This window comes from Corvus moneduloides, chromosome W (assembly GCF_009650955.1).
Source record: "Corvus moneduloides isolate bCorMon1 chromosome W, bCorMon1.pri, whole genome shotgun sequence".
Classification (NCBI taxonomy): Eukaryota; Metazoa; Chordata; class Aves; order Passeriformes; family Corvidae; genus Corvus; species Corvus moneduloides.
In genome coordinates this window covers 1638141-1660650 of record NC_045510.1, presented here as the reverse complement: position 1 = coordinate 1660650, position 22510 = coordinate 1638141, and the positions used below count along the sequence as shown (strand labels likewise).

The window sequence follows — 22510 nt, the reverse complement described above, 5'->3', positions numbered from 1 at the left end:
CCAATCCAAAAGTCATGCAAAGAAGTACTGGAAGGTCACCATAAGTAATTTGTATTGTCAAAACCCAGGAAGGCAGAAAGGTCAAATTGAGGATGACTACTTATGCTTCATCTTATGAGATCACTCTCCTAATAAAAAGACCACCGACTCAATTCAGAGAACATACTATACATGCTTAGTGACATTGAAGCTAATTTCCATACGAAGTGGAGAATGGGAGGTGTTAATGTTATAAATATGTATTTGTATTTTGGTTATTCATAACTTTTGTAGATAAATAAACTCTGTATCGGCTTGTACCTTTGCACTGCATATCAGGGAATTATCCCATGCAGCTGCCCGGCACTGGAATAAACATACACTTTCTAAACTATTAGAGTCTTTGTCCATCTTATTTGGGTATCGATATTAGATCCCTACCCATATTTTGGTAAATCATGGGGAATTATAAGAGAGAATTGGGTTGTGAGCTGTAAAATCTACCTGCAGAGGCACATGGCAGCACAAAGAAGCACATGGCGGCATAGAGAGGCTTGTCTCCTCTGGACCCTGGGGGGAGGAGGTGTCACGCGGCAGACCCCTACGGAAAGGAGCCTGCAGGGAGCTGATGGAGGAATGAACAGTGAGTGATCATCCCGTAGGAGGAAGTGTGTTGCTGATGTGGCAACACAGGATAGGTCACGCCATATAAGGAAATACTGTGCCTTAGAAAAGTGTATAAAACCAGCTCATTCCTTTGAATAAATTATTCAGGTTCCCTGCTGGCCTGGGTCCGTGAGTCAATTGCCAACAAGGGGGAAAGAAACAGAAGACAGGGGACAGTGTTACCACAGAACCTCGGCTATTTATCAGCCTTGGTTTGGCAGATGGACTGTGCATGTTGCGAATTGTGGTGCGTTTGCGTAGCTTCAGTGGCAGGCTGGGTGTGATTTTTGAAGAGCAGCAGGCTGCGTGTCCCTTCCGTCAGCAGGGAACAGGCTGCTGTGGTTACAGGCGCACTCCTGGAGCAGCTGCGGTCTGTCAGAGTCAGGGTGAAGAGCGGACGGAACTCCACTACTAAAGAAGTAGTAAAGTAGGTATGTTTATTTCCAGCTGGGACGCACGGGGGATCGCTCCTCCAAAGCCATGCCTGCCGACAGCTGCATTCAGCTCAGTATTTACCGGGTTACAAGTTCCATATTCATTAACTTTCGCAACATGCCTATACATATTCATCACCTAGCCCCGCCCAGCCTCGCTTCGTATTATAATGAACCCAAAAGTCATTTACATCCGCGTTGCGCTTGCGCAGTGTGGTTTGGTGTTTTCTTGGTAGGGGTCTTCGGGGTCTTTTGGAGGAAGGCTGACGATCTTCCTCGTCCTGAACTTTTAACCTTTCTTCCCCGCGCATGCTCTTTTGTATCCCTGGCCTTTGAGACTGGTTTGAGCTAGTTTGCAGGATGTCTGTCTGAGACCCCCCTGGTTTTATCAGAGTTCTCTTATCTTTCCTTCCTGCCCTGGTATGCTGACCAAGCTGGATGCATTGTTCCTGACAAACTAATTCTCCTGCTTCCCATCCCCCTGATTCAGTCCCCCCTTTTCTAAAGAGTTAGTAAATTCTTTTACTAATACTTAAATTCCTTTTCTAATGAATGTTTTTTGGTAGGCATCTCTTAATGTTTTTCCGTGTGCGTTTGACAAAGTAGTTAGAACTGATAACCTTTTGAGTACTCTATAGTTCCAAATAAGTAACGTGATAGACAGCATGAGGCAGACACTAACCAAGGTTAGTAAGACAATGATGGGGTGACATAACGTATTTAGGATGCCTGTTGCGGTAGGCGACCACCCGAAAAGCGAGTCCCACCAGTTATGGCTTGCGTCTTGTTTTACTCTTTGCAAGATTCTGCTGATTTCTTGTGTGTCATAATGGACGGTGACTAAGGTCTTTTCCCCGTTTCTTTGGATTTCTCTCAAAATCTCCATTACGTCCTGATGTTTCACTAATTGCTTTACTAATGTTAGGTCCATCCCAATAGGTGTGGGTAGCAATTTATGGTAAATGGTGTAGTTGGACCTTATTAATTGATGAGACACAACTGGTGCTAAATACGAAAAGTCACACCCAACAATTTTGGCAAAATTACAAATACAAAAATTAGAGTGATTCATGGCAGTTACATTAATAACATTGTCATCTATTATCATAGAAGTGCAGATAGTTCTTAAGCATACACAGCCTTGACCAATATATACAAGTACAGTTTTTGGTGAAGTGTCTGGGTGGATCTCAAAGTGACAAATGCCTTGTTCTGCATCAAGACATATGTCTCTGGCATCAAGTGTATTACTTTCACAGATAAATCCTTGTTGTTCCCGTGTGATGCAAGATTCTAAATTCACTGTTTGCCATTTTTCTCCTACCATCCGAGCCCATACTCTATGTTCAGAGGGGTAAAAAACTGTCTCTTTATGGTTTAGTCCCAATGCGACAATAGGATGAATTACATAAACTGTGGCATTCCGTATCGTAAGAACGAAGGCAGTAGCTATGTTAGTCATTGGGTCATAGGTGAAATTTACCAAGGTCCACCAGGATTGGAGCTTTCTTTCTAATTTAGTAGCATTGTTCCAAACAGCCTCTCGGATTTCAATAGGAAATACACCTTCATTACCTTCTCTTATGATTAAGGAAGCTGTGGACTGCATCCATAATTGGGCTTGTATGCAGCTAAGGGCTAATGAGATGTTGTCTTGAGCTGTGCCAAGTGTGTTTAATATCAGTCTGTGGTCCAGGTTGCTGAGTTTTGCTAGGTCTGGGAGTATTTTTGAGACTTGCCACTGGCTGTTTCCTAATGCTAAGAGGGAGGATTGTAGGGGCTGTTTTAATTTGGTCAGATCACTGGTCGCTGTGGCCAGTTTGTTCATCAGTATCTCTGAATCAATCCCATTTATGACTCCCAGTCCTGTTCCCAGCATGCCAGTCAGGTCTCTCCACATTCTGCCTTTGAGGGGTGTTTGCTTCTGCAGCCAGGCTGTCCATCCTTCAAGGGATGTTTGAATTAAAGGGGAGCAGGCTGGTTGGATTTCAGAAATGTTAATTTGCATTAGTAGTTCTACACGCTTAAGAGACCACTCTGGATTAAACAGCAGTAATTGCTGGCCTGTGTTCCTCACTACATAAGGGCCAATCTCATAAACTTTTGGCTCAGACTTAAGTAATGTGACCTGGGTTTGGATCTGATTGTCAGAGTGGGTAGTAGGCCTAGCCATGGCATTTATCTGGAATTTGAATGAGAGTCCATTGCTGTCTTGGCCCCAAAGACAAACCACTTCCACAGTCTGTACCAATGTAAAATTATACCAACAATCTGCTTCACTTGAATAACTACAGATCTCACGGTGTTTGTCTGTAGGAGTAGTTGAGACAGTGATTTGGGTTGCTTTTCTATGAGTAGTCCCGTTAACCATTCGGCATCCTATCTTGATTTTTTCTCCTACAGTCCCTTGGAGCTGCCAAGTTCTTTGTTTTTTCCATTCTTGCTTTGTATACATTTGGTTTCCGTGCATGACTACAGTCAACAGGTTTAAATCTTTTATATCAGAATATCTCCCCATGAGTCCAGTAACCCGCATAAAGGCTTGGGACCATATGTCCTCTCTCTTATGAATAACTTCCCAGCTGAAGGTTACAATTATAACTGTGAGAAAAACAATTTTCTGGGTTATACTTGCGTGCCACCCTGACATTTTCATTTTGTTCGGGTGAACTTCAATTTCAGTTCATCATCCCCAGGGGTCACTTTCCAAGGGGTCTCTGGAGCCTTCTTTACTCGGGTGTGGTGAATCCAGGCACTCTGTTCTCTGATCTTAATCGCGGTGTAAGTGGTGAGGAGCACCTGGAATGGTCCTTCCCACTGTGGTTCCAGAGTCTTTTCTGTAAGAGACTTAACATATACATAATCTCCAGGCTGAATATCATGTACAGGACCGTCCAAACCTCGACTTCGAGTTCCAGCCACATGTTTTCCAATTTCTCTAAGCTGTTTATCTAAGGCAATCATGTAGGTGGTTAGCGTCTCTTCCCCTATTTGGGTAGATATGCCTTTCTGTACCCCATATGGTCTCCCATAGAGTATTTCAAAGGGACTTAACTTTTCCTTAATTCTGGGTTTGGTCCGAATTCGTAACAACGCAAGTGGAAGAGATTGGGGCCAGGGTAGGTTAGCTTCTTGCCCTAATCTCACAATTTGCTGTTTAATCAAATGATTCATTTTCTCTACTTGGCCACTTGACTGGGGATGGTATGGAGTGTGGAGTTCCCAGTCTATGCCTAAATGTCGGCTGGTTTGTTGTACCACCCTTGAAATAAAATGTGGTCCCCTATCTGAGGACATTGCGGCTGGAACTCCGAAGCGCGGTATTATTTCTTGTAGTAACACCTTGGTTACTTCTCGAGCCTTAGCGGTCCTGGTAGGAAAAGCTTCTGGCCATCCTGAAAAAGTATCTGTTAGCACTAATAAATATCGGTACCCCCCTTTTCTTGGAAGTTCTGTGAAATCAATTTGCCACTGCTGTCCAGGCCCATGGCCTCTCCCAATCTGGCCCATTTTTGGTTTGGGGGTGTTTCTGGGGTTAGTCTGGAGGCAAAGGTTACACTGTCGAGTTACTTGCACAACAGTTTCGTATAAGTTTCTAGCGATAATTTTCCCAATTAAGTAGTTATATAAGGCATTTGTTCCCCAGTGTGTTTTCTGGTATTCCTCTCTAACTACGGCCCATAGCAAATGAGAGGGAATAACTACTTTTCCTTCTGCATTGATAGCCCATCCCTCTTGGTTAAATGCTCCCCTTTCATCTTTAATCAATTTCCTGTCTTTTTTATTATATGTTGGCTTACCCTCTAGGGAAAGTTGTCCATCTGGGATCAAGGCTCCAGTTATTGTTACCTCACCTTTTGCTGCCTCTTTTGCCTCTCTGTCCGACAGTTCATTTCCTTCTTCTAATTCTGAGCTCACCTTTTGATGCGCCCTTATGTGCATGATTGCTACCTTCTCGGGTAGCTGGACTGCTTCCAACAGTTGCATTATTTCTTGTGCATGTTTGATGTTCTTTCCATGCGAATTTAACAGTCCTCTTTCTTTCCAAATGGCCCCGTGCGCATGCACAACTCCAAAGGCATACCTTGAGTCGGTATAGATGTTTATTTTCTTTCCTTTTGCCATCTCTAAGGCACGGGTTAGGGTGATTATTTCAGCCTTCTGCGCAGAGGTGTTTGTTGGCAGGGCTCCAGATTCTATCACCTCGCGGCAGGTGGTAACTGCATACCCAGCATGCCGCTTTCCACTGATGATGTAGCTGCTCCCATCAGTAAACCAGGTCTCTGTGTTGTCTAAAGGGGTATCCTTTAGATCCGGGCGGCTGGAGTAGGTAGCTTCAATAGTCTCCAGGCAATCATGGCATACCGGTTCCCCTTGATTTCCACTGAGAAAGGAAGCTGGGTTGACAATGTTAGTTACCACTATTTCTACATCATCTTGTTCTACCATGATGGCTTGATATTTCAGGAACCGTTGTGGGGAGAGCCAGTGCCCACCTTTCACTTCCAGCACCGCGGACACCATGTGGGACACCAGCACAGTCATTCTCTGGCCCAAGGTGAATTTGCGTGCTTCCTGGATGTTTAGCACGACTGCTGCAACAGCTCTGAGGCACCCAGGCCATCCTTTGGCTGCTGCATCTAGCTGCTTAGAGAAATAGGCAACTGCCCGTCAGTATGGGCCCAGGTCCTGTGGTAGTATTCCCAGGGCGATCCCTTGCTTCTCATGGGAAAATAGAAAGAATGGCTTACTCACGTCTGGAAGTCCTAGAGCTGGAGCTGACATGAGGGCATTCTTCAGCTGGCTGAAGGCCTGCGTGGCCTCCTTTGTCCACTGGAGATCTCTGCTTTCCTTTGTAATGAGTTAATATAGTGGTTTCACGAGCAGCCCATAATTGTAATTCCACAGTCTGCACCACCGTGTCATCCCCAGAAAAGTCCGTAACTCTTTCACTGTCTGGGGTTTCGGGGTTTGGCATATCGCTTCTTTGCGATCTTGCCCCAAAGTTCGTTGCCCAGCACTGACTTCATAGCCCAGGTAGATCACTTTTTGTTTCACCACCTGAGCCTTTTTCTTGGATACCCTGTACCCTTGGAGTCCCAGGAAGTTTAAGAGGCTTACCGTCCAGGCTGTGCAAGCTTCCTCTGTTCGGGTAGCTATTAGGAGATCATCCACGTACTGCAATAGCTTCCCTTCTCCTGGTGGGGCTTCCCAGGACTCTATGTCTTTTGCGAGCTGTTCTCCAAACAGGGTGGGGCTGTTCTTAAATCCCTGAGGCAACACCATTCATGTGAGCTGGGTTTTGCGCCCACTCTTAGGGCTTTCCCATTCGAATGCAAAAATTTTCTGGCTGGCTTCATGGAGAGGGAGGCAAAAGAAGGCATCCTTTAGATCTAAAACGGTAAACCAAGTTAGCTCTGGTGTTAAGCATGTTAGCAGAGTGTAAGGGTTTGCCACCACAGGATAGAGGTCCTCAGTTATCTTATTAACAGCCCGTAAATCCTGTACCACCCGGTAAGACCCATCAGGTTTACGGACAGGCAAGATAGGAGTATTGAAATCAGACTGGCACTCTTTTAGTAATCCCAACTGCAAGAATTTTTCAATTATTGGGCCAATTCCTTCCCTGTCTTCCCTTTTAAGGGGGTACTGTTTAATTCTAACTGGTCGTCTCCCTTCTTTGAGTTTGATCTGTATTGGGGTTGCATTTTTGGCTCTTCCAGGTACATCTGTGGCCCAGACTCCTGGGAACACTTGCTCCATTATCTCTTCCCTGATTTCCTCTACAGGGTCTTTGGTTGTTAATATTAGGCTCAGTATTTCTACATACTGTTGGTCATTTACCTCCAGAATAACTGCCCCATTCCTAAAAATAATGGTTGCTTGTAATTGTTCTAATAAATCTCTTCCCAAGAGAGCCTTTGGAGAATTGGGTAAATATAAAAACTTGTGAATACCCCATTGTTTCCCAATTTTATATTTCAATGGTTTAAAAAAATAAGCTTTTTCAGATTGGCCAGTTGCTCCATGTACCACAATATAGTCATCCCCCACAGGCATTAAAGCTTTATTTAAAACTGAATATGTTGCCCCTGTATCCACCAAAAATTCTATTTCTTTTTCCTTGTCCCCTAGCTTCATTATAACCAGTGGATCTGCTAGGGTGGAATCCCCCGGTCCTCCTCAATCTTCTTTCACGTGTGCAACCACCCTCCCCCTTCCTCAGTTTCCCTTGTTCTGGTGGTCTTCTTGTCTTCTTTCTGGGCACTCGTTTTTCCAATGACCAAACCTCCCACAAATCGCGCATTGGTCTCTACCTAGCCGGGGTGGGCCTTATCTGGGAGGTCCTCGTCTGGGAGGTCCTTGTCTAAGCTTTTCTCTATTCCCTTCTTTTACTACTGCCACTAATTTCCTCATCCCTTGCTTGTAACCTTCTTCTCGATTACTGAATACCCTCCAAGCTGCATCCAATAGAGTTTCCAGGTTCCTCCCTTCTGGCCCCTGAAGTTTCTGCAATTTACGTCTGATATCTCCTGTGGATTGTCCTAGAAACAAAGATACTAGCTGTTGTACCCCTACCTCGGTCTCAGGATCCAGCGATGTGTTACGGCGCATTGCATCCCTCAGACGATCCAGGAATTTGGATGGTGACTCGGAAGGACCCTGTCTTATTGCGTACAAAGCTGACCAGTTTAGGGTCTTGGGAATAGCCCTTTCCACCCCTTTTGCTATCCATTCTTGATAACCTTTTAATTTCTTTAATTCAGCTGTTCTATTCGGGTTCCAGTGTGGTTCCTGGAGTGGGAAGTAATCTTTTACATCTAACTGTTGTGTTTTGTAATAGTCCTCTGCCAAGTCTCGAGCTGTTTTCAAAACTAGCTGTCTTTCTGTCTCTGTTAGTCCACCCAATAGTAATTGTATATCAGCCCAATCTGGATTATGCTGTTTAATTATAAGTCGCAAGCGCTCAGCAGTGCCTGCTGGATCACTTCGGTAATTTTTGGCAACGTTATACCATGCATCTAGGTCAGCAGTAGAGAAAGGTACTCTAATCAACATTGTATCCCCATCAGGTGCCACTGCCTCTCTCAGAGGTGCCATCAGTACCTGTTTCCTGGTTCGGGACGAGACAGGACTGCCCGGGGGAGAGGGGGTTGGCGTTGGTGTTCCTTCCGAGTCCGCATCCTCTTCCCGTCTCCTAAGGGGAGGCTTAAGCAAATCGGTTAATTCATCATCATCTTGTCCCTGAGCTGCTGCTTGATAGACTTTGTCTGACCTTGTGCATCTCTGGCCTATGCTGCATGACGAGCAAAATCGTTTGATTCTTCTTCGGCCCTTATTATTTTCTTTTTCCAGAGCTGACACCATAGGATCACTGGGGGGTTTGATTCCACAATCTCTCTGCCATTCAGGGTGTTTTTGGAGAGAAAAAAATGCGTCAGCGTAGGAAACTTCTTCCCATTTACCTTCCTGTCTCAGAAACAGCATTAACTGAAGCAAGGTATTATAATCTAAAGTTCCATTAGATGGCCATTTGGCTTCATTTTCTAATTTATACAGTGGCCACCACTGGGTACAATATTTTATAAGGGTTCTTTTATTTTCTGTGCTTCCAGCTCCTACTATCTCCTTCCAATGTACCAGAATACAGCCCAGCGGGCTTGCTCTGGGGATTTCCTTACTTTGTCTGGTTCCCATACTGTGCCACCCCCTTCGGGTCACCTGTGTAGTGTATAAGTTACTCTTTATAAATTCTCTTGTGCCTTCTGCCAAGCCTGCTTTGCTGCTGCTTGAAATCCCCTCTTTCCACACTCTCTCTCAGTTCTTTCCCAATTTCTTCCCGAAATTCCTAAATCTCAGGTACCAAATGCGACTTCCCACACACAACCTTTAAAATCTCAGGCTCAAAATCAGCTTAATAGCACTGAGAACACAGGCTCTGCCGTCTGGCAGAAGAACAGTATCATCTCCTCGTACAAACTTTACACTGTATTAATACCCATGCAACATGCCATCCTCCCGTTGAATAAAAGGTTCTGACACATCCACAAAAACAAGCTATTCCACGTACTCTTTCAAACTCTAAATTCTCTGCCACTAATCCTTCTGCAGAGGTTCTCCCAGCCACGATTCTATATTCAACAAGCAAGCACTCCCCCAAACAAATGTCTCAGTATCACACTTTCAAACGACACACGGCAACACGCACGCTCCCGTTTTACAAACGAATAGGCGACCTAATACACATCTACACACATAAAAGCAGTCCGACAACAACCAATATCCACATAGACATATAAGCAACACAACAGCATTCAAACCAGCTACTAGTAGCAAAAATGTTCGCAACACTCGCTTGTAACAGTTTCAGGGTCCCGCTTGTATTTTCCGACACGGTAACAAGTTCCGGCGGGACCCCCCCTTGGAATCACCCAATCCGCTCCCAGGATCGCTAGCGGCCGCCCTATCGGTCGGCGATTCCCCCTTGCCGGCTGCAGTAGCGGGTTGCTTGCAAGCCCCACCTTTACCCTCACAGGGACTGCGCTGAACGCGGGACGTCTCCTCGCGGCTTACCAGCAGCCCTGGCCACGCGTACGACTTACAGGCACCCTAAATGCAAAACATACCGTTTATCCGCAGTTCCAGGTCGTTGTCTGTCCGCCGCAGTGAGCGAGCCGAGGGGCGGAGATCCTCCAGGAAAGCCCTGGGGCGCGCCTAGGATGTCCGCTCCTCAGCCGATCCTGCAGCCGGACAGAGGTTCTCCTGGCTGCTCGCCAAATGAAGAGCGGACAGAACTCCACTACTAAATAAGTAGTAAAGTAGGTATGTTTACTTCCAGCTGGGACGCACGGGGGATCGCTCCTCCAAAGCCATGCGTGCCGACAGCTGCATTCAGCTCGGTATTTACCGGGTTACAAGTTCCATATTCATTAAGTTTCGCAACACGCCTATACATATTCATCACCTAGCCCCGCCCAGCCTCGCTTCGTATTATAATGAACCCAAAAGTCATTTACATCCGCGTTGCGCTTGCGCAGTGTGGTTTGGTGTTTTCTTGGTAGGGGTCTTCGGGGGTCTTTTGGAGGAAGGCTGACGGTCTTCCTCGTCCTGAACTTTTAACCTTTCTTCCCCGCGCATGCTCTTTTGTATCCCTGGCCTTTGAGACTGGTTTGAGCTAGTTTGCAGGATGTCTGTCTGAGACCCCCCTGGTTTTATCAGAGTTCTCTTATCTTTCCTTCCTGCCCTGGTATGCTGACCAAGCTGGATGCATTGTTCCTGACAAACTAATTCTCCTGCTTCCCATCCCCCTGATTCAAGGGCACAGTGGCTGCGGCTGCAGGTTGGGTGCCGCGGGGTTGTGCTCCGGGTTCATTGCTGCGGGCAACACGGGGAACACGGTGGCAGCGGTGGTCACAGCTAGATGCAGGCGGCAGCAGCTGGGAGCACGAGATCCTCACGTCGACAAGCTAGGTCCCAGAATGGTCACAGCAGGATAAAGCAGGCACAGGCAGGGAAACAGGACCACAGGAAAGAGGGCACGAAGGCGGGAGCAGAAGGGGCCAAGCTGACCCTCCAAGTGATCCAAAGCAAAAAGACCTCGTGGTGTTGTGGCTAGCTACTTTAATGTGCCCCCAAACTCCTTCCCCAACTCGGCTTCGCGGGCCCGTTTTTGGCGGGCATCTTTCGCAGGCATCCGGGTACTTGCCTTCACCAGCAAGTGTGTGGGGGGGAGGGGGGGGCTGGGAGATGCTTGCAGTCTAATCATGGAAGTTTCCTCTGCCCTGACTGGCTGCCAGGTGAAGCTTCTCTGGGCACAGGGCAACACAGGTTTTTTTTAGGAATTGTCTTCACCTCATTTATGACATGTTGAGGCATATATATTGGTCCCTCTCACATATGTACTGCAGAATGTGCTGTAGTCACTACACTGATTGGCATAAATAGGAGGAGTGAGGGAAAGTTAAAATACTCTCTTAAGACATATGGCATGAAATTCAACAGTACATTAGTTTGCGAGCTGGTAGAAGGCTTTTCTGTATTTTATTCATGTCCTATTTGCAGTTCATGGCTACCACTCCTGGTTTAGGAAGGGGGATTCAACCATTTCTCATGTAACATTTGCTTGTGTTAAGATTCTTTAATTCACTAGTAAATCCAAAAAATTTAACCAAATTATAATAATTTTTAAGCCTTCTGAGGCAGAATTCGGAAGGTTAGTACATATTTGTATGATTTCAAATATGTACCAATTCTTATACCAACTCTCAGGATAAAATTGATTGAGACAAATTATACATCCATAAGACCTTTAGCCACACCATTTTTCAGTAAAGAGACAAACAAGTTAGACAAAAATCAAACTCAAGAATATGTAGACTGCTTTAACTAATGTTTGATCTCTCACCAAGTCACTTGCAATGAAAACACAAATGAATTACAAACATTAACCAACTGACAATGCAAGCAATTAGGGTGACACTTTAAATTTCATTGGTTTTTATGCAGCTCCATCTCATGTGTTGGTAGGTTCCTATAAAAGAAAAGTGAAAATTTGGCCCACTGATGAAAATCGTTGCTCGCTCAGTCGGCTGACTCACTGTTCTTTGACCAGGAATGCCTCAAGCTGCCTAGAGAGACAGCACGGGCGATTCATCGGCTCGGCAGCTCCGATACGCAGCAAGTGTTAGCTGTAAAGTTATCGTCAAAGCAGAAGCAAAGAGTAGAAATATAGCCCAGACTCCGTGCCTGTATTCCTGGTTTCTTTATTCCTCCTTGTTGGGGTTTTAGGAGTTCTCCTAGTTTTTTTTTCTCTTAAACGAATTTTCCCCATATGTGTTGCTGGGGGACAAATTGCTGGGTACTTAAGGAAAACAAAGAGCTAGCCACTGAGGGTGGGGTGCATCTGGCTACTCTTTTGTTTCACCTGGGTGTGCGGTTAGTCGGTCCCCGAACATCAGAGAGGGAGGCTGTTTTTTTAATCGGCTGCTTTTCATTCTGCGGAGAAAAACTCCAGGATCCCCAGCCCGCCTTCCCTGCCCCACTGGGAGCCAGGCCGTGGCCGCCCTGCCTCGCTGTTGGTTCAAGCCTTCGCTACGTTGTAGCCCTGCTCGCACTGCCTGCCCAGACCTCCGGGGGGTTCCCCGTTTGGATACATCTCCTCTGCCACCCAGGATTTCTGCTCGTCCCTGCTGTTCCAGCCTGCTGTTCCCGAGGGTCCAGCCGGACACCGGGATCGGCTGCCCAGGGGTTTGTGAAGCTTTTTTGTTCCATCCCTTCCCGGGATCCCAGGGCACCAGAGCTCCGGAGCGCCCCCTGTAGCCGCGGGGGAACCATCGCACCTGCCCTGCTCACCGGGAGCCGCCAGCGCCCCTGCCGGCTGCGAGCGGAACTGCACCCAAGGGGAAAGGGCCTGACAGCCGAGAAGGCTGGGACTGGGTTTGTGATTGTTTGCTGTTACTGCCATAGTTATTGTTGTTTGTTTGACTTGTTATTGATGCCATGAAGATTTTTTGCCTTTTCTTTTATACCCCTGTTATACCTTTTTACAACTTCTGTATTCCTAGTGCTTTTTGCCTACATTCTTGGACTTGTTTGTCAAGCTAAGAGACTAAACATTTTAGAAGCTTCGTAGCTAGGGATCAGTGTGCCCCAGACGCCAAGGTCCTCTCCAGAACACATTCTGTAAACCAAGATAGAACCATCCAGGGGAAGGTTCCTTGGGGAGGGGGGCTCACTTGAGCCTCTCATTGGGGAATCTTTGATAGATATGCTAATTAGTAAAACCTATAATGTTATACCCGATCTTTTGGGATACTTGGTGGGGTGCATCTCGATGCATATGACCTGGACGTGTGCACCTAAGGATCCTTAAAATAAATACCAAGGTAAAATCCCTTTTTCCCTTCTAACCATGTACGACTCTTGATTTTAAGACCAGGAAAAGGCATCAGTTGCTGGCGACCACGAAGGGACCCTAAAGACCTTGAAACTCGCAGTCTTGGGTTGGAACACATCTTGCTTTGCCCCTCTCTTTGCCGGCAAATTACAGAGGGGCCGGAGCCACAGTCCAAGACTGTGACCGGGGCTTTAGGACCCAGCACGGAAAGGCAGAAGCACGGAAAGAGGTGAGTGAAAAGGGGATCGATATTACCAAGATTGTGCTAGCACTAGGGAAGGAGATCTCCAAGGGGGTTGGAAAGGTTGGGGGCATAGAAGCCCACGAAAGGGGAAAGCTTAAACTTTTCCCTGCACACTGTGGAAAGGAGGTAACGCCCTCCGTGGAGTCCACAAGACTCCAGAGGCTGCAACCTACGCAGCCGCAGGAGTGGCTCAGAGGTTGGTTGGTTGGTTGAGACGTCGGGAAGTTGTGGATTCGAATCCTTTTGAGACCAGATTTTCGCGCGTGTGCATTTACTGCTTGCTAAAACTAGTTGCTTTTTAGTATTTTAAAGTGCTGTTTTGAAGTGTTTGTGTAGTAACCTAGATAAACTGCCTGGGAAATTGGAATTCCAAGGCCAGATTGCAGGCTGAATTCCAGAGTTAAGAGCTTCCCTCTGGCAGAGTTTTCCTGTCTGTGAGAAAACATGGGTGGTGTGAATGAAAAAATCCCTCCTAACAGCCCATTGGAGCTGATAATAAAACACTGGAGATGGCTGACAGGGCGAAAAACTACTTTGGACACCTGAGAATTGATCAGGCTGTCCACATGGGTTTGGCCAACTTTAAAATTAAGTCAAGGAAATTGGCCTCACTATGGGAGTTTGGAAAGTAACATCATTACTGACTTGATGGTAGAATTGAGATCATTACGTAGATTTAATGAACTAAGATATGCAGAACTTTTTACTATGTATCTGAACAGAGAAGAAGCATGTGTAGTAGACAAAAGTAATATAGAAATGACTTTGAAGAGGAGAAAGGGAAAGAAAAAGTTGCAGCAAGCTAGCTCGTATACTAATACGGACAGAGAAATCGATATGACAGATCTAGATATGATGGGCCCAGCTTTGCATGGTGGGGGGGGGTCTCCCCACCCTGTTCAACTGCCAGGGCAGCCTGCGGGGGTGGGGGCAGGAGGTGGAGGGGCAATGGCTCCGCCGCCGCCGCTGCTGCCACTGTCCGAGCAGGAGGGAGGGAGATGCCGGCTCCAAGCCAGCGGTGCAGCACAGGGCCTCCCCCACCACAGCCTCGTCAGGGGAGGAGGGCGGGTGCAGAAGTGGGAGAGATGCAGGTATGCCACCGCCCCCTGACCGCCCCAGAGGCGGAGAAGGTGCAGGTATGCCACTTCCCCCTGACTTTTCCAGAGGCAGAGAAGGGGTGGACTGGCCACCGCCCCCTGACCACCCCAGAGGCGGAGAAGGTGCAGGTATGCCACTTCCCCCTGACTTTTCCAGAGGCAGAGAAGGGGTGGACTGGCCACCGCCCCCTGACCACCCCAGAGGCGGAGAAGGTGCAGACTGGCTGCCGCCCCCTGACTTTTCCAGAGGCAGAGACGGGAAGGGGGAGGGGAAGGGGCAAGCTGGCCGCCTTTCCCCAAGTACCCGGAACACGGAAGTGAAGGCAGAAATGGACACGGGCAATTGCGGCAGCATTCCCCAATACAGAGAACCGCAAGTTTCCGAGCCAGAGACAAGAGGAGCCGCTCGCTCTCCCCACCCTGCGGAGCGGCCAATGTTAAAGCTGAGGGCAGATGGGATGGCCCCGACCCAGACGGCTCTTGCAGAGCTAGGGACGGGAGAGCCTGCTTGCAGCCCCTGCCTCCCTACCCCTCCACTGCCACAAAGAACCAGGCAGTTCCTGATCAATATTTGCCTGGAACAATCTTTAAAACCAATGAAGCAATTTCAATTAAAAGCGAATGGGATGATTTTGATACAGATGGTTCTCATGGGGAGGGAGGTAGAAGGAGGGGCAGGATAGCCCTAGAAGCTATGAAAGCAGTCAGTCCTGTCGCTAAACACACAAGGTCTAAAACAGATAAAGGGGGGGAGGAAGAACTTGCATTAGAAGCACCTCTGAGAGAGGCTGTGGGCAATCAAGGAGTCATTTATATAAAGACACTGTTTTCTCTCGGAGAATTACAGCAGTGGAAAAACTCAATTGGGAAGTACAGGGACAACCCAGAGAGAGTAGCTATGCGTGTAGAAATGGCCATAAAATCCCAAAACCCAGATTGGGGTGATCTAAATGTTATGCTAGATGAATTATTGGATAAAACAGAGAGAGAAATGGTCAACAAAGCTGCTATATCTGCTATAGAAACTCAAATTGCAACTGGGAGTCTTCAAGGGTCAGTTAATGATATCTATCCCCTAGCAAACCCTGGCTGGGATCCCAATGTCCCAGAACACATGGAAAAGCTGAAGCCATACCAGAAATGGGTGGTTGTTGAGTTAATAATATATTCTGTGTTAAATACTTTAAAAGGTAAACTGAATCAAGACACTGTGGATGTGATCGGAGCTACAGGGGTAAGTGAAACAAGGCCTTTTCTCCAACCTTTAAAATTTAAATTGGGAAAACACTGGGTCACTCACCAGTTCCTGTATATGCCAAATTCCCCAATGCCATTGTTAGGCAGAGATTTATTGGAAAAATTGGAAGCAGAAATTAAGTTTTCCAAAGAGAGGGGAGTGAAAGTTATAATCCCAGAATCTAAAATTATCGAAGCAGCTGCTATACTTGTACAGGAATGCCATGGAAAAATTCCCAAAGAAGTTGAAGAAGCTGTCATTCAAACAGTGTGGGCCAATGATTCTCCTGGGAGATCCAAAAAAGCTGAACCTGTGAGTATCACACTCAAAGCAGGGGCTACACTGTTGCAGTGGGGATCCTGCAACATACATATACCAAACCAGGAGTCCCATGGAAAGGAAATATATACGGACAGACAGATTCTTGATAGCTGTTTCAGAGAGATGTTTATTTCTCCAGCCGCATGGCCGGGGCTCTGCCGAGGAACTGCTACAGTCACAGGACCAAGGGTCCTTCTGCCCGCGCAGGGGAACACAAACCAACCAATGGGAACAAGGCTGAGCAGGGGCAGGGAAACCCCGTGTCTTTCCCCTCAGGGCCCCTCTCCCAGGGCTACACAGTGGGGAGAGGAGACCCCAACACTACACCAGTAAGGCAAAAACAATATCCTCTGAAATTAGAAGCTCGCAAGGGATTAGTACCTGTGATTGAAAAGTTTCTCAAAATTGGGTTGTTAGTGGAGTGTGAATCCAGGTACACCAATCTTGCCAGTAAAGAAAGCTGATGGTAAAAGCTACAGGTTGGTACGGGATTTGAGGGAAATCAACAAGATAACAGAGGACATACACCCAGTGGTAGCGAATCCTTACACACTTTGACAACACTAACAAATGAATTAGGGTGGTTCACTGTTTTAGATCTCAAGGATGCCTTTTTCTGCATTCCTGTGCATAAGAATAGCCAAGAACTCTTTGCTTTTGAGTGGGAAAATCCAGAAACAGGGAGGAAGACCCAGCTCACCTGGACAGTTTTACCACAAGGATTCAAAAACAGCCCGACCATATTTGGAAACCAGCTGTCAAAGGAGCTTGAGGACTGGAGGAAACAAGAACCAGGAGGAGTGGTTCTCCAGTATGTTGATGACATCTTGATAGCGGCCAAGACACAAGGTGACAGCATAAAGCTCGCTGTCTGTTGAACTTTTTGGGCCAAAGTGGGTATCGGGTCTCGAAAGAGAAGGCACAGGTTGCCAGGGAAACAGTAGTATACCTGGGCCTGGAAATTTTCCGTGGACATCGACAACTCAGCAGAGAATGGAAGGAAGCCATCTGTCGACTTCCAGAGCCCCATACCGTAAGGGAGATGCAGGCCTTCCTGGGAATGGTAGGTTGGTGTTGCCTGTGGATATCAAACTATGGTATACTGGTGAGACCTTTATATGAGGTCCTTAAAGCAGCTGAAAAGGGGACCATCATGTGGACAGAGAATGCCAGAGCTGCATTTAAACAGCTGAAACATTCCTTGATGTCAGCCCCAGCTCTGGGGCTGCCGGACTTTACTAAACCTTTTGAACTCTTTATACATGAGAGACTGAATGTTGCTCTGGGGGTACTGGCACAGCACCTTGGAGACCAGCGAAGAGATGTGGCCTATTTCTCAAAACAACTAGACAATGTAGCCCAGGGGTGGCCAGGATGCTTGAAAGCTGTGGCAGCAACAGTCCTTCTGATACAGGAGGCCTGGAAATTCACCCTTGGGCAGCACATTGTCATGTATGTACCACATGCAGTGATAAATGTGCTGGAGCAAAAGGGGGGACACTGGCTCTCCCCTAGCAGAATGTTCAAATACCAATCTGTGTTATTAGAACAGGACAATGTTACTCTAAAGACAACTTCTGTGGTAAACCCTGCGATGTTTTTATCATTCACGTTACTTGACAGTGTGCCTGAGCATGATTGTTTGCAGACAATAGAGGAAACTTATTCCAGCAGACCAGACCTGAAAGATGTTCCTTTGAAAGATCCGGACTGGGAATTCTACACTGATGGGAGCAGCTTCATGAGAAACGATAGGAGGATGACCGGTTACGCTGTAACCACCTCAGATAAAATCATTGAGGCAAAAGCCTTGCCTCCAGATGTATCATCACAGAAAGCTGAACTCATTGCACTAACGAGAGCTCTAGAACTGAGCGAGGGGAAGAAGGTGAACATATGGACTGATTCCAAGTATGCCTTTAGTGTTGTTCATGCCCACGGAGCTATTTGGAAGGAACGTGGCCTGTTGACTGCTCAAGGTAATGAGGTTAAGCATGCTAAACAAATTCTTGCACTTTTACAGAGCATTTGGAAGCCTACAAAAGTGGCTATAATGCAGTGCAAGAGTCATCAAAAAAGGAAAACAGCCCCTGAACTGGGAAATTGTTTTGCTGACGAAACAGCCAGGGGGATTGCAGAAAAAGGCATTTTTTGCAGTGGTACCACAGAAAGAGATAGATTTGTCATCATTTACCCCAAAATACGATCAGAGGGATCACAAATTAATTAAGCTCCTTAAGGCTGAAATCAAAGAAGGTGGGTGGGCTGTTACCCCAGTAGGACAAGTCATAGTTCCACCCCGGATCCTTCGGGAAATAGCCCAACGAGAGCATGAAAGTACCCACTGGGGAACAGAAAATCTTTTAAAACATTTGAGGAAAGTAGTGATAAGGAGAGGGATGACTGATATTGTACAATCTGTAACAAGCAAGTGTGAAACCTGCTGTAAAAACAACTCTGACACCAGCAAGAGAGTTGTGTTAGGAGTGACAAAGACAGGAGATCTCCCAGGAGATTATTGGCAAATAGATTTTGCTGAGATGCCACGCAAAGAGGGATGCAGGTATATATTGGTACTAGTTGACACCTTCAGTGCATGTCCTGAGGCGTTCCCCTGTCGCACCAACACAGCAAAAGAAGTAGTGAAAGCTTTGCTCAATCATATAATACCAAGATTTGGGGTTCCTTTGGGAATGTCAACAGATAAGGGACCACATTTTGTTGCAACAGTGGTTGGGGCAGTAAGCAGGATTCTGGGACTTACCTGGGACCTGCACACACCATACAGGCTCCAGGCAAGTGGCAAAGTTGAACGCATGAATGGGACCCTCAAAACCCAGATTTGCAAGATTTGTCAAGAGACATCTATGGCGTGGGTTCAAGCCCTGCCTATAGCCTTGCTGAGAGTCCGCATACAGCCAAGGAGAAGGGACAACATCAGTCCCTATGAAATATTATATGGCAGGCCATACCAGGTTCCACATATCCCGGGGGAAATTCATATGAGAGGTAAAAATGATTTGCAGAAATATTTAATGGCTCTGAGTTCCACTTTGCAGAAGCTCCAGAGATTCGTCGTGTTATCCAAACCAATAGGATTGGACACGCCTGCTCATCCATTCCAGCCTGGAGACTGGGTCTACATCAAGTGGTGGGACAGCGACCCCTTGCAAGCCAAGTGGAAGGGACCATTCCAAGTTTTGCTGACCACTTTTACTGCGGTCAAGGTTGCTGGCAAGGGACCGTGGATTCACTACTCCAGGGTGAAGAAAGCTTCTGCTCCTGAAATCACCAAGAAGACAGAGACTGATACAAATCAGAAAGATGCAGTTTAAACTGTTTTTTACATGTTTGCTGTTTGCCCAACTGGTAACCATGGTTCAAGGTTCACCTCATGATTTGCATAAGACTGTGGTCCAAAATGTGTCCAAAATTCTTAATAAGAGCAATTGCTGGATCTGTACTCAGTTACCACCCCTAGATGGGAAGGGTCACTGGCCATTGATTGGCATTTTAATTGAAGAGAACTGCACTGAAACATGGGAACCAATTAATAGCACCCTTCTGCCCCCCATTACCCTGAGTGGCCTGGTAGAACGTGCTAACTATAAGGTTCCTTGTGCAATTGTAAACGCCACAAGAAAAGCTGTTCTTCCTTCATATTGTCATCAGACCCATTTCAGGGAAATAATAGACCCAAGAATTGCGGCAAAGATGAAATTGACAGGGTGGAGACTGGCTCAGCCATTTCGGACAGGGTTGTATTGGATATGTGGTGATAAGGCCTGGAAAGTTATGCCCGTGAACAAAGACCAGGCTTGTGCTACTGGGGCTGTGGTCCCAAATATCACAATATTTGACCATCTTAAAAAACCAAATGAGAGGAGAAAAAGATCTCTTAATCCCCTCATTGAACATCCCACACTTTTCCATAGCATAATCAGAGCCCTTGTACCTGCTTATGGAGTAGTTGAACTGGAGAGAGCAATTGTAAACATCTCGGCTGTCATTGAACGTATTGAGCAGCATACTGCAGATGCAATTTCAGCCTTACAGGGGGAAGTTGACAGTCTGCCCTGTGCAGTTATGCAAAACAGGATAGCTCTCAGTTTCATACTTGCTGCACAAGGAGGTGTATGTGCTTGTTGCAGAATGGTTAGAGGATCAGGGACATGGATTATTGATAAAGGGAACAAATCAATAACAGAACTGTACAAAGCAAAGGCCTGCAAGCAAAGGCCTGCATGAGAAAAAGCCTCCATGAGAAAATCCCTGCGTGAGAAACAGGCCTGGGAACAAAAAAGGAGTTTTTAGGAGGTACAGTGCTGTTCTGATAAAGATGTGCTGACCATGAGAAGAGAGGAAAAACTTTGATTTCTCAAGACAAAACATAAAGCTTGCCAAATGTAGTCTTTTACCTAACCCAATTATGTAGAAGTAAGAATGCGCCTTCGTAAGTTTAAACTAATTAAAGAACTGATAAGCTTGTATTCAATACTATATAAGTGCCTCTGTATTGCTAATAAATGAAGCTTGCTTTACCAATCACAATGATTGTCTGCATGGCTTCCCCCACCCAAAGTCGGCATGTGCTATTGTCAATACCACTTGTTGTTCTTATGTGGACCAAAATGGAAGAATTAAGAAAGATTTGGATGAAATTTGGAAGGGAACTCAAATTCTACATGAAGTAGCTTCTAGAAATAACACCTTAAAATTTGATCATATTTTTAGTACCCTCACCTCATGGTTACCAAACTGGGCCTGGGTAAAAGAAATATTCATAATAGCTGTAATTGTAGTTATTATCTGTGTAATTGCCTGTGGAGCAGCCGGTTGTGTAAATCGGTTCTGCAGGTAAAAAATAGAGTCGAGTAGAGACTAGACAAGGTAGAGTTTTGTTAGTCTCTAAAAGGGGGGAAATGATGCCATGAAGATTTTTTGCCTTTTCTTTTATACCCCTGTTATACCTTTTTACAACTTCTGTATTCCTGGCGCTTTTTGCCTACATGCTTGGACTTGTTTGTCAAGCTAAGAGACTAAACATTTTAGAAGCTTCGTAGCTAGGGATCAGTGTGCCCCAGATGCCAAGGTCCTCTCCAGAACACATTCTGTAAACCAAGATAGAACCATCCAGGGGAAGGTTCCTTGGGGAGGGGGGCTCACTTGAGCCTCTCATTGGGGAATCTTTGATAGATATGCTAATTAGTAAAACCTATAATGTTATACCCGATCTTTTGGGATACTTGGTGGGGTGCATCTCGATGCATATGACCTGGACGTGTGCACCTAAGGATCCTTAAAATAAATACCAAGGTAAAATCCCTTTTCCCCTTCTAACCATGTACGACTCTTGATTTTAAGACCAGGAAAAGGCATCATATACACATATAGATATATAATAGTAAAGAACTGTTATTCCTATTTTCCACATCTTTGCCTAAACGTCCCTTGATTTCAAAATTATAATAACTCGGGGGGAAGGGGGGTTGCATCTGCCATTCCAAGGGGGGCTCCTGCCTTCCTTAGCAGACACCTGTCTTTCAATCCAAAACACTCCTGTCCCGAGAGAGACAGGAGAGACTGTTCACAGAAGGGAGGCAGCAGCAAGAGGGGCAGAGCCCACTCAGATCACTCTTTATTTGGGGGAAGGGAAAGGGGAGAGCTAGGGGTGGACCCGGGGTAACCAGACAATTGGACTCTTTCGGGTGAGTCTGTGCTACTTTCAAGTTTTACCCGCGCTTGGAACAAAGGGGATTCAGAGCACATGGCAGAGACAAGTCTGGACATGCCTGGGCAGTCCCGGGGCCAGGCTGCACCTTGGGGCAGGCAGCAACAGCCCACTAGACTGATTATTAAAAAGAAGTAAAAACTTCTTGTGGCTAATACAAAGTGACCGAGTCCACATGAAGAAATGGTTATCACATTTAGGTGTGATTTTGCTGCTTGCAGTTTCTCTGCCCTCAAACTCTTTTCCTTATCTTTGATGCAGGGATGTTTGACATTCCTAGAAAAGAGAAAAGAAACAAACTTCCCTAGCAAAATATGCCTGACTGAAACAAGTTGTTAATTGTATTAACTTAGTAGGCTTCTGCTTTTTGCCTTGGAGCAGTTTGCCTTATCAGTTTGCTTCTTTTGTTCCAGTGATATTCCTTTTGGACATGATGGAGCTCGGCAGCAAGCAATGCCACTGCCTAAAGCCCTTTTTAATAACCAATCACTTTTTTAGTAACCAATTGCTCCCTATCCCAATTTTTTGCATCAAGTCCACCCCAGGGATAGAGAGACGACTAACAAATTAATGAAGAAAGGATAAAAACCCGTTTTCCCCTAAAGTTTTCTTACAGCACCCACAGAGGAAGCTGCATGACAAATACCTAAGCCTGCATAGGGACAACATCATCCCCACAAGGCAGCAGCTGCAGAATTGGCCTCAGGATTAGAACCTGCCAATTCTAGCTCTCCACAACAAACCACAGACTGGTGGAGGGGTTCGCCACAAGATGGGAGTTGCAGAATTGGCTTCAGGACTGAAACCTGCCCATTCTGGCTTTTCACAACAAAACACACAAAAAGCACAGGGGCATGGGTCGTCTCCAAACAGGAGCTTTAGGGTCCACACAAAACCCCAGTAGA

General features: G+C 46.2%; 1 protein-coding gene across 3 annotated transcripts; it reads right to left on the bottom strand.

Moving 5' to 3' along the window:
• Positions 1-1328: 1328 nt before the first annotated feature.
• LOC116437385 lies at positions 1329-9873 on the bottom strand. Of its 3 annotated transcripts, none has more exons than XM_032095050.1 (2): positions 9707-9873; positions 1329-3926 (listed from the first exon to the last, which is right to left on the bottom strand). In XM_032095050.1, exon 2 carries the CDS (start codon positions 3733-3735, stop codon positions 1612-1614), a length of 2124 nt encoding a protein of 707 aa, XP_031950941.1. In that variant the 5' UTR covers positions 3736-3926; positions 9707-9873; the 3' UTR covers positions 1329-1611. The 3 variants fall into 3 exon arrangements, with proteins under 3 accessions (XP_031950941.1, XP_031950943.1, XP_031950940.1); XM_032095052.1 differs by lacking the exon at positions 9707-9873 and adding an exon at positions 8187-8379; XM_032095049.1 differs by lacking the exon at positions 9707-9873 and adding an exon at positions 7659-8180.
• Positions 9874-22510: the final 12637 nt, after the last annotated feature.

What these genes read in the sequence shown, in the direction of transcription:
- LOC116437385 (XM_032095050.1), bottom strand. Translation starts at nt 3,735, where the DNA reads ATGAAAATGTCAGGGTGGCACGCAAGTATAACCCAGAAAATTGTTTTT.